This window comes from Anser cygnoides, chromosome 1 (genome assembly GCF_040182565.1).
Source record: "Anser cygnoides isolate HZ-2024a breed goose chromosome 1, Taihu_goose_T2T_genome, whole genome shotgun sequence".
Lineage (NCBI taxonomy): Eukaryota > Metazoa > Chordata > Aves > Anseriformes > Anatidae > Anser > Anser cygnoides.
This window is the reverse complement of record NC_089873.1, coordinates 189,663,828-189,677,896: the sequence shown is the minus strand read 5'-3', so window position 1 is coordinate 189,677,896 and position 14,069 is coordinate 189,663,828. Positions and strand designations below refer to the sequence as shown.

General features: G+C 38.5%; 1 protein-coding gene across 2 annotated transcripts in view; it reads right to left on the bottom strand.

Moving 5' to 3' along the window:
• Positions 1-247: 247 nt before the first annotated feature.
• Positions 248-14,069, bottom strand: part of UBL3 (ubiquitin like 3) — a 57,221-nt gene continuing 43,399 nt past the window's right edge. For both annotated transcript variants that reach the window (XM_048072787.2, XM_013189395.3), the window contains exons 2-5: positions 11,335-11,443; positions 7,299-7,385; positions 2,429-2,506; positions 248-2,008 (exon numbers count right to left, since the gene is read on the bottom strand). In XM_048072787.2, the coding sequence (XP_047928744.1) occupies positions 1,956-2,008; positions 2,429-2,506; positions 7,299-7,385; positions 11,335-11,443 (327 nt within the window). In that variant the 3' untranslated portion in view covers positions 248-1,955. The remainder of the gene's footprint in view (positions 2,009-2,428; positions 2,507-7,298; positions 7,386-11,334; positions 11,444-14,069) is intronic.

Below are 14,069 nucleotides of genomic sequence, written 5' to 3'. Positions count from 1 at the left end.
GACAACTGCATCCTTCTCAGAAGGGCTGAAGAATAGTCACTGAGCATCTGAAGTGCTCAAAATCTGAAGTCAACACGCTAGTGAATCAAAACTGAAGTGATAAATCCCACTAAGAGTTTTTACGCCCCCCCCCCCCTTTTTTTTTTTTTTTTTTAAGTAAAATGGAGTCATTATTTAGCTTCCAGATTAAGAAGTATTATTAAAACTAGTTACAGACCCGACCACAACCCTTAAAACACCACCAAGATGCACTACAATATTCTTTTATTTAGTTTACAGAGGAGTCTATCAGTACAGGTTGCAGAAAGAAAATGTTTAGTGCTATTTACAATTTGTTTTAAAACTCTGCTCTATACAAATTTAATTCTGATCAGTATGAACAATATTTTTGTAAATCTACTGCATATAAAGCATTTCATCAAAGCAGTAACAATGGATAAAATAACCTGATTACATTTGAATGATGCCAATCATTCGAAAAAACGATTACACGGAACATCTGTAGGAGTTGTGGACACTTAAGTACAGAACACAATGTCAACCTGTGACTTTCTTTAAAGGCTAAAGCTATTTATATGGAATATTGTTCTATTATACTACACGCCAATCTATATTTAACTTCTATAGTTATGTATTTTATAAGATTTTTATTAAATATATTCTACACATATTTGTAATTTCAGCCAGGAAGAATTCCTCCCCAGTGAAAAAAATATAAAATCTTTTATTTTTTTATTTTTTTTATTATTATTTGTACAGGTTTAGATGAAACTAGCTCATGCTTTAGTGCTGTGCAAATTTCTTTAGCATATCAATGTTTAAATTATTGATATGAAATAAAAGAATGGCATCCTTTTTTAATTATGTATGCCTTCAAAACTCAGCTTTTGATTTTAATACAATTGCAAGCACTAATACCAAATGCAGATTACGTAAAGAAACAAAACTAGTACTATGGTAGAGGTTTTTCTTTTTGCTTTTTAAACTTTAATAATTCTTTTGAAGTCTCTAATGAGTAAGCATGACACTGGACACTAAGGTACAGATGAGAAAGTGACTGAAAAACACCAATTGCCAATATTCAAATACATAAAATTGATTAGTAAATGATGTTTTCTAACATTTATGCACAATAATAAAAGCCTATGAACTACAGGAAATTACCCCTCCCATATTAAGGCTAGGAAATGCACTCTCTGCACTTGTTTGTGCTGTCTGAATTAAGCACTCACCTAACGCACGAGATAAAGAGTGCACGCAGTAACGAAAAAAATTAGTTTCATCAGCCCTCTACAGAGTGCTTTTAAATTACAGGCACATAGTTTTTTTGTTTGTCGTAGTGAAAATATATATAGTTAGACTTGGTTTAGTTAGTATTCTGTGCCAGTTCGGCCACCAAGGTTGACTCAGGTAGAATGGACTTAACAGTTTTTCCTTTGATTTGGCCATAAGTGAGATTTACTTTAATTATAGATATACTATTTTCCAGTGTTGCATTATACATTGTAGGTTATTACTAGGTATCTCAAATATTGTTAAAGATTGTTGATGAGAAATATACTGTCAACCATATTTAGTGCAAATTGCATCTAGAAAGCTTGACTATAGTTAGACCCGGTTAATGGACATTTCTGTGGTAGCAAAATGATTCCTGCTATGGAAAAGAACACATTAATTTTTCTGGAGATCAAATTTGTTCAAGAACTGACATACTGTAAGATTATTCAACAAACAAAAAGCAGGAATTAAAAAAACACAATGAAAGTGTTCATAGATCTTTCTCCTTAAAAAAAAAAAGACTAATGAGACAGTGTTCGTGTAATATTTCAGTTCCATGGATTTACAGACAGGCTCTTCCTACGGGTGTTTGAAGCAAGGTAGGGCCTCTTCTATTCCAGCAGCATGAAAGACAAAGACTATATTACATCACACTTAGCAGGTAAAGCTAACAAGGTTTACAGGATTACACAGCAATTGCTTTCTCCAGTTTTTTCACGGTTTCTTTGACCTGCGGAACAAGAAGAAAGCTTTGATTAGAAACAGTTTCTAAAATGATTAGGTTGTTTTGTGTGTGAATAGGCTTGATAGAAGAATATCTTACTATTTTTAGTGAAGATATTTATATGTGTTTATCATTATTATCCCCATGTATACATAAAATAACGAAGTAATGAAAATAAATCAAGAATATTTTTAACAATAAAAACAGAAGCTTTTAAGGTTTAGGTAAATTTTTGTGTTTTACAGAAATGCTAGAAAAGAAAAGTAATTTTTTAGTCTTCTATAAGCAACATGTACAAAACCACTATTACTTGCTTCACAAAACCACTAGGACCTCTCTCTACTATGAAATACTCATAAAGCCTGTAAGATATTTGACTACTTTGCCACGTAATTGAGTAAGAAGTACCTCTGTTGCACAGCGTACCTTGAGAATTTGGTTCTGGCAATGTCTCTCTAGCCACCAAATGCATCACTGTTGTTTTGCCAAAAGGAAGTTTTAATGCTGCAAAAGGAGAAAGGGAGATTTACTAATACATTACAGTAGACTTCTTTATTCAAAACACCCAACTGAAACTAATATTGATTGGATTAGCATCTGTTCGAAAAGTTCATACTGTTAGGTTTGAACTGCTTATTAAATAAATCTATAAAGGCATTCTGACTAAAGCTTTGTAAATTATAGTCTTAGAATCTGATAATAATCACTTGAAACATGGTGTTCTTGGAGGTCTGAGGTCCCTGTTATGAAGTTTAGCCTCCTTTTTCTGAGTAAAAGTGGAAGGCCAAGACTCAGGTGCTTTAAAGTGCCCTTTATTCATAAGGATGGAAAAAAAACTGCTAAGTCGACCACTAAATTGTTAGTTCTAAGACATCCAGAACATAAAAACCACTGCTGAAAAACAGGTTCTCCTAAAATATACTTAGATCCATGATGTGGATTTCTGAATGTTTGTTTTTACAAGTTCTTTATTTTAGTTACGTTTCCTCATGCCTCATCCTAAGACTAAACTTTCTTGGTTATTTTTCTGAGAAACGCAATGTGAAGGCGCATTCTTTGAAGTTTGTTCCCCCATTTATAAAGGGAAAAAATGATAAATGTAACAAGAACTTAAGCTTAAAAGCACACAAATCATTTTGACTCGACTAGAGTTTTTCCTCTTAAATTCAATTTACAATATTTTCACATACAGTGCACCAAATCATTTTAAGTGAATAAATGAATAATGAACGTCCAATAAACCTGAAGGTAACTGAAGAGAAAATGCTTTTATTCATTTTAATCACTACAGCACAGATCCAGAATTCAGTAGTAAAATATACAACGTAATATTTCCTTACTTCATATGTTCAATACAAGTCCAGCTGCAACAATGCTACTGACTCATTTTTATTGTCTATGTCTTTGAAAAAAATCAAGTCAGGACTACAATACTGGTGTAAACATATGGAGGGATGCACAGATAAACTTCTCTGAAGTAGCTGTGCTGTGGGAAGACCCGTCTAGAGAAAAAAATCAGATCTGAAAGTTGCTTAGTTTACTTGAAGGAATGCCTGTGCCTGCAACTAGAAGCTATTGATAGCTTAAAGTTTGGCAAGGATGAAGTATTTTGGGTACCCGATTCTGTGGTACAATGAAAACTCCGAAAAGAATATGTTAAGAGCCCGTTAAACTCAGTGTAAAAAGTATTCTTTTCATTGCATAAACTCTAAGACCCAAGACAGACCAAGATTTTACAAACTAATCACATTAGGGACATCTTATATAATATCAAGACACTTGAGGAGACTTGATTAGTGAGCTGTGGAGATTAATTATTTACAGTAATCAAGTAAAAGTATGCTAATATTTTAATTAATTCATTTCAGCTAATAGTTTGCATAGTTCACACAAGTTCTTATTAGCAATTTCCAACAGTTGCTTTCTTTGGAGCACCGTGAAAGAAACAGAGCACCTTAACCTACGCTCAGTAACCCTTTCCTGCTATCATCTCTGCTCTTTCATCCCTCTGCCTCACTTAAAGTAAACCTTTATTTAATTCCTTTCTCATTTATGTAATTCTGCTTTTATTCCAGATTTTTTACCATCAGAATTTCCTTTTCACCCTCTTTTGGTATGTGTATACCATGCAAGTAAAACATTGCCTACTGCCATTATCTAACAAGACAAATAGGACTGTCACCTCCCTAACTACTTCAAATATATCACTTCAAACACAACCTGCAAACCATTTAACTGAAGGATAAAATTTCCTGTTGGAGGCTGAACAACAAACTCTGCCCTGCTACCTCCCCAGCCCTTCATGCAGGCAGGAAGCAATGAAACAGTGGTGCTCAAGCACCCCAGGCAGAGAGGCATGGCAAGCTCTGCAGAGACATCTCTATTTCCTTACCACTTCCAATGCCATTAGCTCAACTGCTCCCGTAGTGACAGTCCGTTCAGAAAGGTGGCAAAAGAAATGGTTTCTTTGAAATACATTTTTTTCCACTCAAAAGCCAGTCTTTCCTATTTTTTGAGGCTTCTCCCTTTGAAAGGGTCTCAAATTTTATCCACGTGTAAGGTTACAGCTAGAACATTACAGTATCATTTTAAATGGGATTGAAAACGGTCTCCTCTTTAAAAAACACACAACAAACTGTTTCCGTGGAAACTCTTGTTTCACTGGTTGATAAAGCGACTTTCAGTACACAGTAAGTCCAAATTCCAGTCAATATTTCCTAATCACCCAAAGCAAATAAAACACTATGTACTACAGCAGTTATACAGAGCTGCAAATAGGAAAGCATAATGGAACTGTATTATGACAGCACAAGAAACTAAATATTGTATTTAACAAGAAAGCTTTTTTCCCCCTTCTTTTAAAAATAGCCAGTTCACTTGGGGTTACTGGCAGTAACTTTGGAGTCCCAAAGTCAGTCTTTTCAGGCAGCTTCATGAATCGCTGTTGCCCTTTTAGCTGTGTTATCTTACTCCAGATAAATTTGTTCAAACTGAAGCCAGTGTTTTAGGAATTTTTTATTAAAGCAACACAGCAACAAAAAGATCTTTGAAAAACATTAACATACATGTCTGATCCTCGGGGTAAAATCATGATGATTAAATTGCAACGCATGAATGATTAACAATGAACCAAAAAGCCCTGAACTCAAGTAAGTGTCCAAAATACAGGGATCTGAGCTCATGCAAGAGTCAACAGCATGCAGCTATTATTTTTCAGCCTAACTTGTTAAACAAATATTCAAGATTGCTTCAGATTTAGAAAGATATCAGTAACGGCAACAAGCACTGGTAGTCAAGAACAACACCTAGAGATGACTAGTAAAGAAAATCCCATTTAGCTGTACTTGCCTGGAAAACGTAAGGTAAGACTCATGTCTATAACCCCAGAGATGAAACAAAATTTAACATTTGTCTCAATTACTTCCTTAACTACTACTAGCTGCACTCATTAGCACCAGGTAAACATAGAAATTAAAGAGTGAATAAAAATTACATAGTTCTCTCAGCTGAACTGACAATGATCTTGTCAGTATATACAGTAGGATTAAAAATTGATTTATACGGAGAGTAAACCCATTTGAAAAATGTATCACCAGCCAACACCAAGTAACATCAGAAAGAAAATCAAGGGCTGAAACATCCCAGTCATTCCTTAAGGGAAAGGCCACCATAAGAAGTCAAAAAATAACCCTTTCAGGTTCAGTTGGACTTCAGAAACAATTCATTAGTGATCCTATATTATATTAACTTCTCTGTACTGCACTCATGCATCAAATGCATCAACATACAAAGAAGGTGAGAGCATTAATTTCACAGAATCACTAGATGGTTTGGGTTGGAAGAGACCTTAAAGCCCACCCAGTTCCAACCCCCTGCCATGGGCAGGGACACCTCCCACCACACCAGGTTGCTCAAAGCCCCATCCAGCCTGGCCTTGAGCACCTCCAGGGATGGGGCATCCACAGCTTCTCTGGGCAGCCTGTGCCAGGGCCTCACCACCCTCTGAGGGAAGAATTTCTTCCTTATATCTAATCTAAACTTACCCTCTTCGAGTTTAAAACGATTCCCCCTTGTCCTGTCACTATCTCACTGAGCAAAAATATGCTCTCCATCTTTTTTTATAAGCCCCCTTTAAGTACTGAAAAGCTACAGCAAGGTCTCCCCAGAGCCTCCTCTTCCAGGCTGAACAACCCCAGCTCTCTCAACCTTTCTCCATAGGAGAGGTGCTCCAGCTCTGACCATTTATGTGGCCCTCCTCTGGACCTGCTCTAACAGCCCCACATCCTTCTGGTGCTGGGGGCCCCAGCCCTGGACGCAGCACTCCAGGTGGGGCCTTGTGAGGCCAGAGCAGAGGAGGAACAATCCCCTCCCTCCACAAACAGAGGCCTCCCCTCTGTTGGTGCAGCCCAGGACGCAGTTGGCCTCCTGGGCTGCAGGCAAGCACTGCTGGCTCACATTGAGCTTTTTGTCCACCAGAACCCCCAAGACCTTCTCTGCAGGGCTGCTCTCACCCAGTCTGTGCTCATGTCCGGGATTGCCTGACCCAGGTGCAGCACCTTGCACTTGTTGAACCTCATTAGATTCACATGGGCCCACTTCTCAAGCTTGTCCAGGTCCCTTTGAATAATTTATTTTTGAAATGGCTCAAAGAGGCAACTTTTATTGATAAAAGGAAAGACTGTTACAAATTTGTGTCATATTTCCATCCAAGATACCCACCAAAAAAGTACAATTGCATGAAAAAACTTGCCACAAGGGGGCATAATTGAATTGTATTTCCTTAGCATATGAAGTGAAGCCATTTACTTTTGTTTTCACATAACTATGCAATTGTATCCCTGGGAGAGCACTGGACATCAAGAATGCTTCCCCTCATTCTCATTCATAGGGTGTCTTCCTTCATTGCACTAAGGTTTAAAGTATTGTTTAGCCAATTATCATAATCTTAGGAAATATTTTAAAGTACTTGAGACATTTATGTAGTAACTTGCCCTCCAATGCAGTGTAAGAGAAGTGGAAAAAATACTCTATTTAGAAATACAACAGATAAAAGCAACATTACTGTTTCTTAATGCAAGAGGAGACTTAACTTGCCAATTGGTACATCCCAAAGTTTCACTAGTCATAACAAGATGGAAAAATATGCAAGATAAAATGCAATGTCATTCTATGCCAAAGAAAAATAGCATACAGCAAGTCATATTGTGAACTTGAACACCAAATTAGTATTTACTGCATTGTGAAAAAAATCCCCTTTGCCTGGCTGTAACGTGGATAATGGAAATTATTTTCGTACCTCCTAGTGTCACATTGCCATGAAGAAACCTCCCTTGATAAATAAGCCGCAAGATATTTGGACTGCTGACTTGCTCTTCTTCCCAATCTGAAAAGTAAGAGAATTTCCACGGTTAGGTTGTGACAACGTATTTTGTTATTTCTCACCTTTACTTAGGAAGAAAACTTGGAAGAGGACTCTTGCATGACACACTGAAGAGAGCATAGACTAAAGATACAGGAAGACAATTCACTCCTGAAAGTTATTCTGAAATGTATTATTTGACATTGAGCATTGAAATCCCCTAATTTTATGCCTATAAATATAAATAGTATGAACTCTCAGATCACATGAGATATTTAACATACATACAAGCCCCGCACAAGATACCTTTAAGGGCAAATGGCTTCCTGTTTACACTGAGGCTAAATACCCACTTTGCTAAAATTGCCTTGATTTCTTCCAGTCCAGGGGATTGATTCTTGGGCCGTACTCATCCTCCCCAGTTCACTGCCTAACTCGAGCCTTTCTGCAGCCACACGCAGAGCCAAAGCGCATGTGATCGGTCATTTGAAAGAGGATTCCCAGATCACAGCGCTGCAAGCCTGGCGTGGGCAGCTCGGCGGTGCTCGATGCCGACCAGATTCAGCCAGCTCCATGTCCAGAGGCGGCAGTGAACTGAGCAGCCCCCAACAGTGGCTGCGGGGAGACTGCACAGAGGAGGCATTTACGGGTGTATTTTAAGGAACTTCTCCAAGAACAAGCTGGATATGGTTTTGCGGAGCAAACAGTGATTCGGGAAAAAACAAGCCTGCATTTTCCTATAATGCGTTTCCCATAACGCCTCAGCTGTAATAAATCATTTATAAGCTGAGATGATCGCTTCCTACTCCTTCACTGTTCCCTGTCACAATGTGAAAAACAAATACATCTGCACTTCGCTTTCAGAATAAGTACCATAAAACCTTTAAATGCTGAATTTAAATTGCCTCTCTTTGGGAGTAGTGTCTTCTGCTCTGTAGCTGACCAGATATCTAGGAACAGCTGTTCACAAACGTGCTCTTTTGCTGCTTTTGTAGCGTTTTTATATGAAAATGAATATTCAGCAAGGGATCACGACAGACAGACACCGGCCTGCTTACTGGGAACATACAATTAGCGCACGGACAGCGGCAACTGGCCCCACAAAAGGAGAAGAACTGAAAAGGGGAGATAGGGAAGCATTTAAAACAGAAGCCACTGCCGTGGGGAGCATAGGAAGAGGCCCCTGGTGCAAAGGAGAGCATGGGGGAGGCCGAGGAGAGGCCGGGGGCGTGAGGCTGCTGCAGTGGGCCTGGGTTAGCAGCTGGGGTAAAATTCGGCAGCCAAAGCTATCTGAATTTCAATTATTTCCACTCGTTGTCTGATGCGACTGTCTTGCACGAGCCATTTTTGCTGCGCTGGGAAGACGACCAAGGATCGGAATTATCACACTGCTAGGACAAACTATTTATTTTTTGGAAGGTATTAGTTTATTTATTTATTTTTTTACTCTATAGCATCTGAACTCCACAGAGACTACGGCTGTAAAGAGAAGCCAATTTACAGCACCACAGCGATATGAAACAGCAACCAGAAGACAACAGACTGTATTTTGGCACAGGTATTTCCTCACTGTTAACCTGCCAGTTTACCCATTCTTTTGATTTTTGCTTCTTGGCTCACAGTCTGAAACATTTCTTTTTGACACCATTTCAATTTTTTAAATTCCACTGATGACTAAAGGAAAAAATATTTACCTAGGCTTTTAAAATTTGTTATTTTTAAAAAATATAGCAGATAACCACTGTACAAAAAAATATTTTTAATGTTGTTTAGAAGAAAGGAAGGCAGGGAACAGGAATCCTACCTAGATTTATACATGAAATTAACTCAGCGTTCCCCACTACCAGTCAGGAAATTCTTAATTAACAGTTGCATTACAAAAATAGGAGGAGTTTTGCCTTAAGCTTGCTAGGCATATGACTGAGGATATTTCATGAATTTTCTTCCTCACAAGATCATGACAAGTCAAAATGACACTAAAAACAATCATTTCCTCTGTTTCACACAAACTTTTGTCCTCATCAGGATTTCTCAGTCCTGCGGTACAGAAGAGTGCTCTTACTCTGGAAATAGCCTGTAGGCAAATAACATGTGAAAACCTACATACTTTCTGAAGTAGTTTTTTCCTGTGTCTTTTAAATTGACATTATTCTTCTTTGCACAGGCAATTAAATATTCATCAAGAAGATTCAGAGCACTCCTGTGGGATACCAGGTATTTGAACCAATGCTTCTATGTCCAGTTCTGTTTTTTCTTTTTCTTTAAAGATGAGACTTTTAAGACTGGGTTTCCTCCCAAATATAAACTCCATCTGCAACCTTCAAGCTCTTCAGGTTGCAGGAGGAGTAGACCATAGTAGAAACAAACTCAAATAATAGATCACTAACGTGGCAATACTTTCATCTCTGGCGCTGTTCTGTCAACCTGTATTATGTCCACCAAAATCAATGACTTTACTGGCCTTAAATCTTTACTAGCATAAAGGAGAGCTGAACTGAGTCCACAACACACGTTCATTCCAATGCTACAACCACTCAATGCATCTGTTTTGCTATAGTGGAATGAAATCACCTTTATTATTACTATTTCCTTCATTATTCAGTATTACTTTATATATCACGTCACAAGCCTAAACTATTGAGTTTGCCAAAGGCTTCCTCGTCACACACCCCAACACAAATCAAACGCATAAAATAACCTCTTGCTTCTGAGCTTAACGCCCTGCATATGCAGAGGTAGGATACAGACATCAGATTGCAAGATCACATGCTCAGGAATGAACTTGGGTAAGGGAAAAACAGTTCTGTCTTTACTAATTCAGATAAATGTAACCAAAGAACTACTAATCAATCATGCCAATTACTTTTCAGGCTTGCATTAAAATATGTGCAGCAGCTACAACAAAATCCTACATCAACCAGATTTCTTGCTGTAAAAGTGTTATACATCTACATTTAATACTTAAGACTACCAACTTCTTCATCCATAACGTATTTTATTAAACACATAACAGCGCATCCCACCAAAACAAACAAGTTGCCCAAACCCCTGTTCTTCCTGACCTCAAAGATGGCAAGTTTAAGGCCTAAAATACAGACCATCAGCACCAGCTTTATGGCATAGATTATTATCCGTCCTACATCTTTGAGGAACTCACCACAGAAACAGATATTGCAGTGTTGTAGTTTGTGTAAATAGCAGTCTTTTTCACATCAAAATAGTAACCCAGATGAAGTCCTCTATCTACCAAAGGAAGCATTTTCTTTCATCATATATAAGGCTATGCCTGTGCTTTGGCTATTTTCCCACGAAATCATACTCAGGGAAAACAGAAGGACTTTGTTTTTGTGGAACTATTCACATACGTGAATAAACATCTTAGTTTTCAATTCCATTTTCCTGGTTTGGTATTCCTGAATAACACCAAATATATTTATATAAACAGCTTCAGTTTCCCATCTTTTAATGCTTCTTAAAATCTTCTTTTATATAACACTTTTTCCTGGGAAAATATCATTAATACAGACCTTTTCCAAGATAAGGTAGTAAGTGAGAAGAACTTGAGACTGAATAACAGTAATGTATTCCTGTGACACACCATGTTTTCCACTAGCTGTCCTCACATAAAAGGTTTTATATCTCCAACACTTCAAGGTCTTCCACTTACTACGTCCACTAACAAAACTAACCAAGAAAAATATCTAAAGATAGAGAGAAAGTAGTAACTTCACTCTGAGCAAGCAAGTTTTAGGAAAAAAAGGAAATAGTCAAGACATCCAGAAGTCTACCCAACCTCAGAAACAAGGAGACGACGACAAGATGACAATTGTATTTCTATATAAATCTCTGCCCATATATGAGTGTACTTAATCTGAATGTTGAGAACTGAGATAGGTTTATTAGGACTTCAGTCTGAAAGCACAGGGAAGCTTCAAACGCGCCAGTAAAATGCCAAAGGCACACAACTACTCACCCATCGGCCAGTTGTCATACACGTGCTTTGCAATATCTGCAGCAGAGTCATTTGGTGAGAACAAGAACTCTTTCGTTTTCCCGCTCACCAAGATGAGGCGCAAATTTATCTGTGAAGAAAATGCATTATTAGGAAAGTAACTGGAAAATACTTTTTTTTTTTTTTTTTTTTTACACAAAACTTTTTCTTAACATTATTAAAAACTTGTATGTTTTGGAAAAAGATTTTTCTAAAGTGATCTGACAATACACTTTAAGATGGCGTTAAATATAGGGACAAAGAGGTCAATAAAATTTTGTTTGTTTATGCAATCTAGGAAGATTAAATTCTTACAGCTGACATTTTTGACATTAACCACCAGAAGACTCCAACAGATAGTGATCAAATCAACTGCAACATTAAAAAGCTTTCAGCGGAGTATAAAGAAATTCCAGCCAGAAGCACTAGCAACGTATCATCTTGAATAAAAACAAACGTGAAGAATTAACCTTTACACACAGCACTGAAAAATATAAAAATCTGCATCTGAATAGTCTGTGCGCCCTGCCAGTCTCCTATCAGTATGATATTTATCAGCCCAGATCTCACCCACTGCTCCTCCTACAAAACACCAAGGAACTGAACATCATCTTCCCTTGGTCCCAGCCACCACAGATCTCTCTTTCAAACCCAAAACTATTCCATTACTGCCATGATGCTACAAGTAAAACTGCTGAGATCCACGTGCAATAAAGTAATAACACATCATAGTTTAACATCAATTTCCTTTATCTAACCATCAGCACCTTCAGCTACAATTTTCCTCCCTTCTATTTGCAAGTTACTGCTTTTTTTTCCATATAGTAATAAAATAGTCTGTATAAAGAGCTCACCATGAGACTACTTACAATGCAAAAGAGATTAAATTTTGGTTCTCAAGCAACCACTACAAAGTCACAAAATGTATTTGGGTAGCCAGCGCTTCCCAATGTCCATGACAAGGAGGAGGCTAACGACCTTGTATTTTGGCCTACAAGCCTAAGTCCCACCAACATTTAGCAAGACTTGGGCATCCCAACTGCTTGGATGCTTTTTTCCAGATCAAACTCTCATATTGTGTCCTTCATTCTAGACAATTTTTCTCATTGGAATCCAGAAAATTCTTTTTCTGGGTCAAATACAAGAGGAAAAATATACAGCGATAACCAAATTTTCATGACTTCTGCAGGGTCAAATACCTTGGTACTTCATATCCACATCCAAGGCAGATCATTTATTCCCTCTTAAATGCTTTGGCTTGGGTTTCTTACCACCTATCTTTAAGCATCTAGTGGAGGTATCCAAAATTAAGGTCTCTATCATACTGCACATTTCATCAAGGAATATGAAGAGAACAATCCCTCCAAAAAAACAATTCAGCGTCTATTTCGTAACGTAGCGAGGGCAAATCCACATGAAAGGGCTCGGTTCCCCTCCCATGCCCCTGTTAACGTCCATCGGAAAACAGAAATTGTGCCGTTAGCCCAGGGAAGATGCCAGGTGGCTGATTTTTCAGAGGAAACACCACCACCACCGTCACATAGCGCCACTGCGTTATCCCTGCCCGCCTGCAACACAGGAAGTCACAAGAAGCCTCCAAGGAAGGCTGAAGCTGCAGGAATGCCGTTTGGTCACAGAAGCTTATTCACAAAATTTGGAACGCACCTGGCTGGAAACCTTAAGGCTCCATTTTCTCTGACATTTCCAGAGCGATTAAGGAATTATTTCCAAATCTCCCCAAGAGTCAGCAGAAAAAGCAGACTAAGTCCCACTAGTCCCGTGGACTCCAAAAACCCAATTGCGGCTTCAAATTTGACGCCTAAATTTAGCGGCGGCCAGACGATGCCCACTTGTTGTTTTGCTTATATTGTCTTTCAGCTGAAATAGCTTCCCCCCACCCCTCAGCAGTTTCCGCCTGTGTATTTATAGCCAACATTTACGCAGACGATTTCTTTGGTCGGACTACACAAGACAAGCTCTTCAAGCTTTCTCTAACGAGATATCCATTTTCCCATTCACCCGAGCTGCCTGTCTCTGCATGTTTCAGTCTTTTTTTTTTCTCCTCCTCAAAACGGATGACTGTTTCGGAAGCGTACCGAACGATGTCTCACCAGCTGCTTGTTATACCACCACCAGCAATTTCCTCCATCTACTGGAAACATCCTCTGTGACTGTGTCCCAGGAGTACATACACCTCATTCAGAGCTGCACCACACCGGTAGCTTGGCTACTTCGTACCCTGACCTGCCTTCACCCATACCATTATTTAACCTCCGAGCCTATAATTGATATTTTGGTTTTAATGCCCTAACGCTCCAAATTTCACCCCATTTCTATTGCTTTATGTCCCCCAGGGAAAGGAGGAAGGAGTCCACGTGGAAAGTTGGCAAAACCTTTGCTGCAGCACAAAAATGGTCGGGATCTCCCTCGTGTCTGGGCCTGAACCCTACGAAATCACCCAGACATTTCTGCATCACGCTTTTCTTTCTATAATAGGCATTTTTTGAACTTCGCATCATCCACAAATTTTAGCAGCAACACCCCTTTATGTTTACCTTTGTCACTGAGTCAGATGAAGCAAGAGCGATCAGAGAATTGATCCACAGTGACTCCAATAATGAGCTCCCCCCGATCCAGTTCCCCCTCCTCTGTTAGGCCATTTATGTCAGGCCCTTATACACACGCATTTTCTCTATTAAATCCTAGTTTCCCCTATT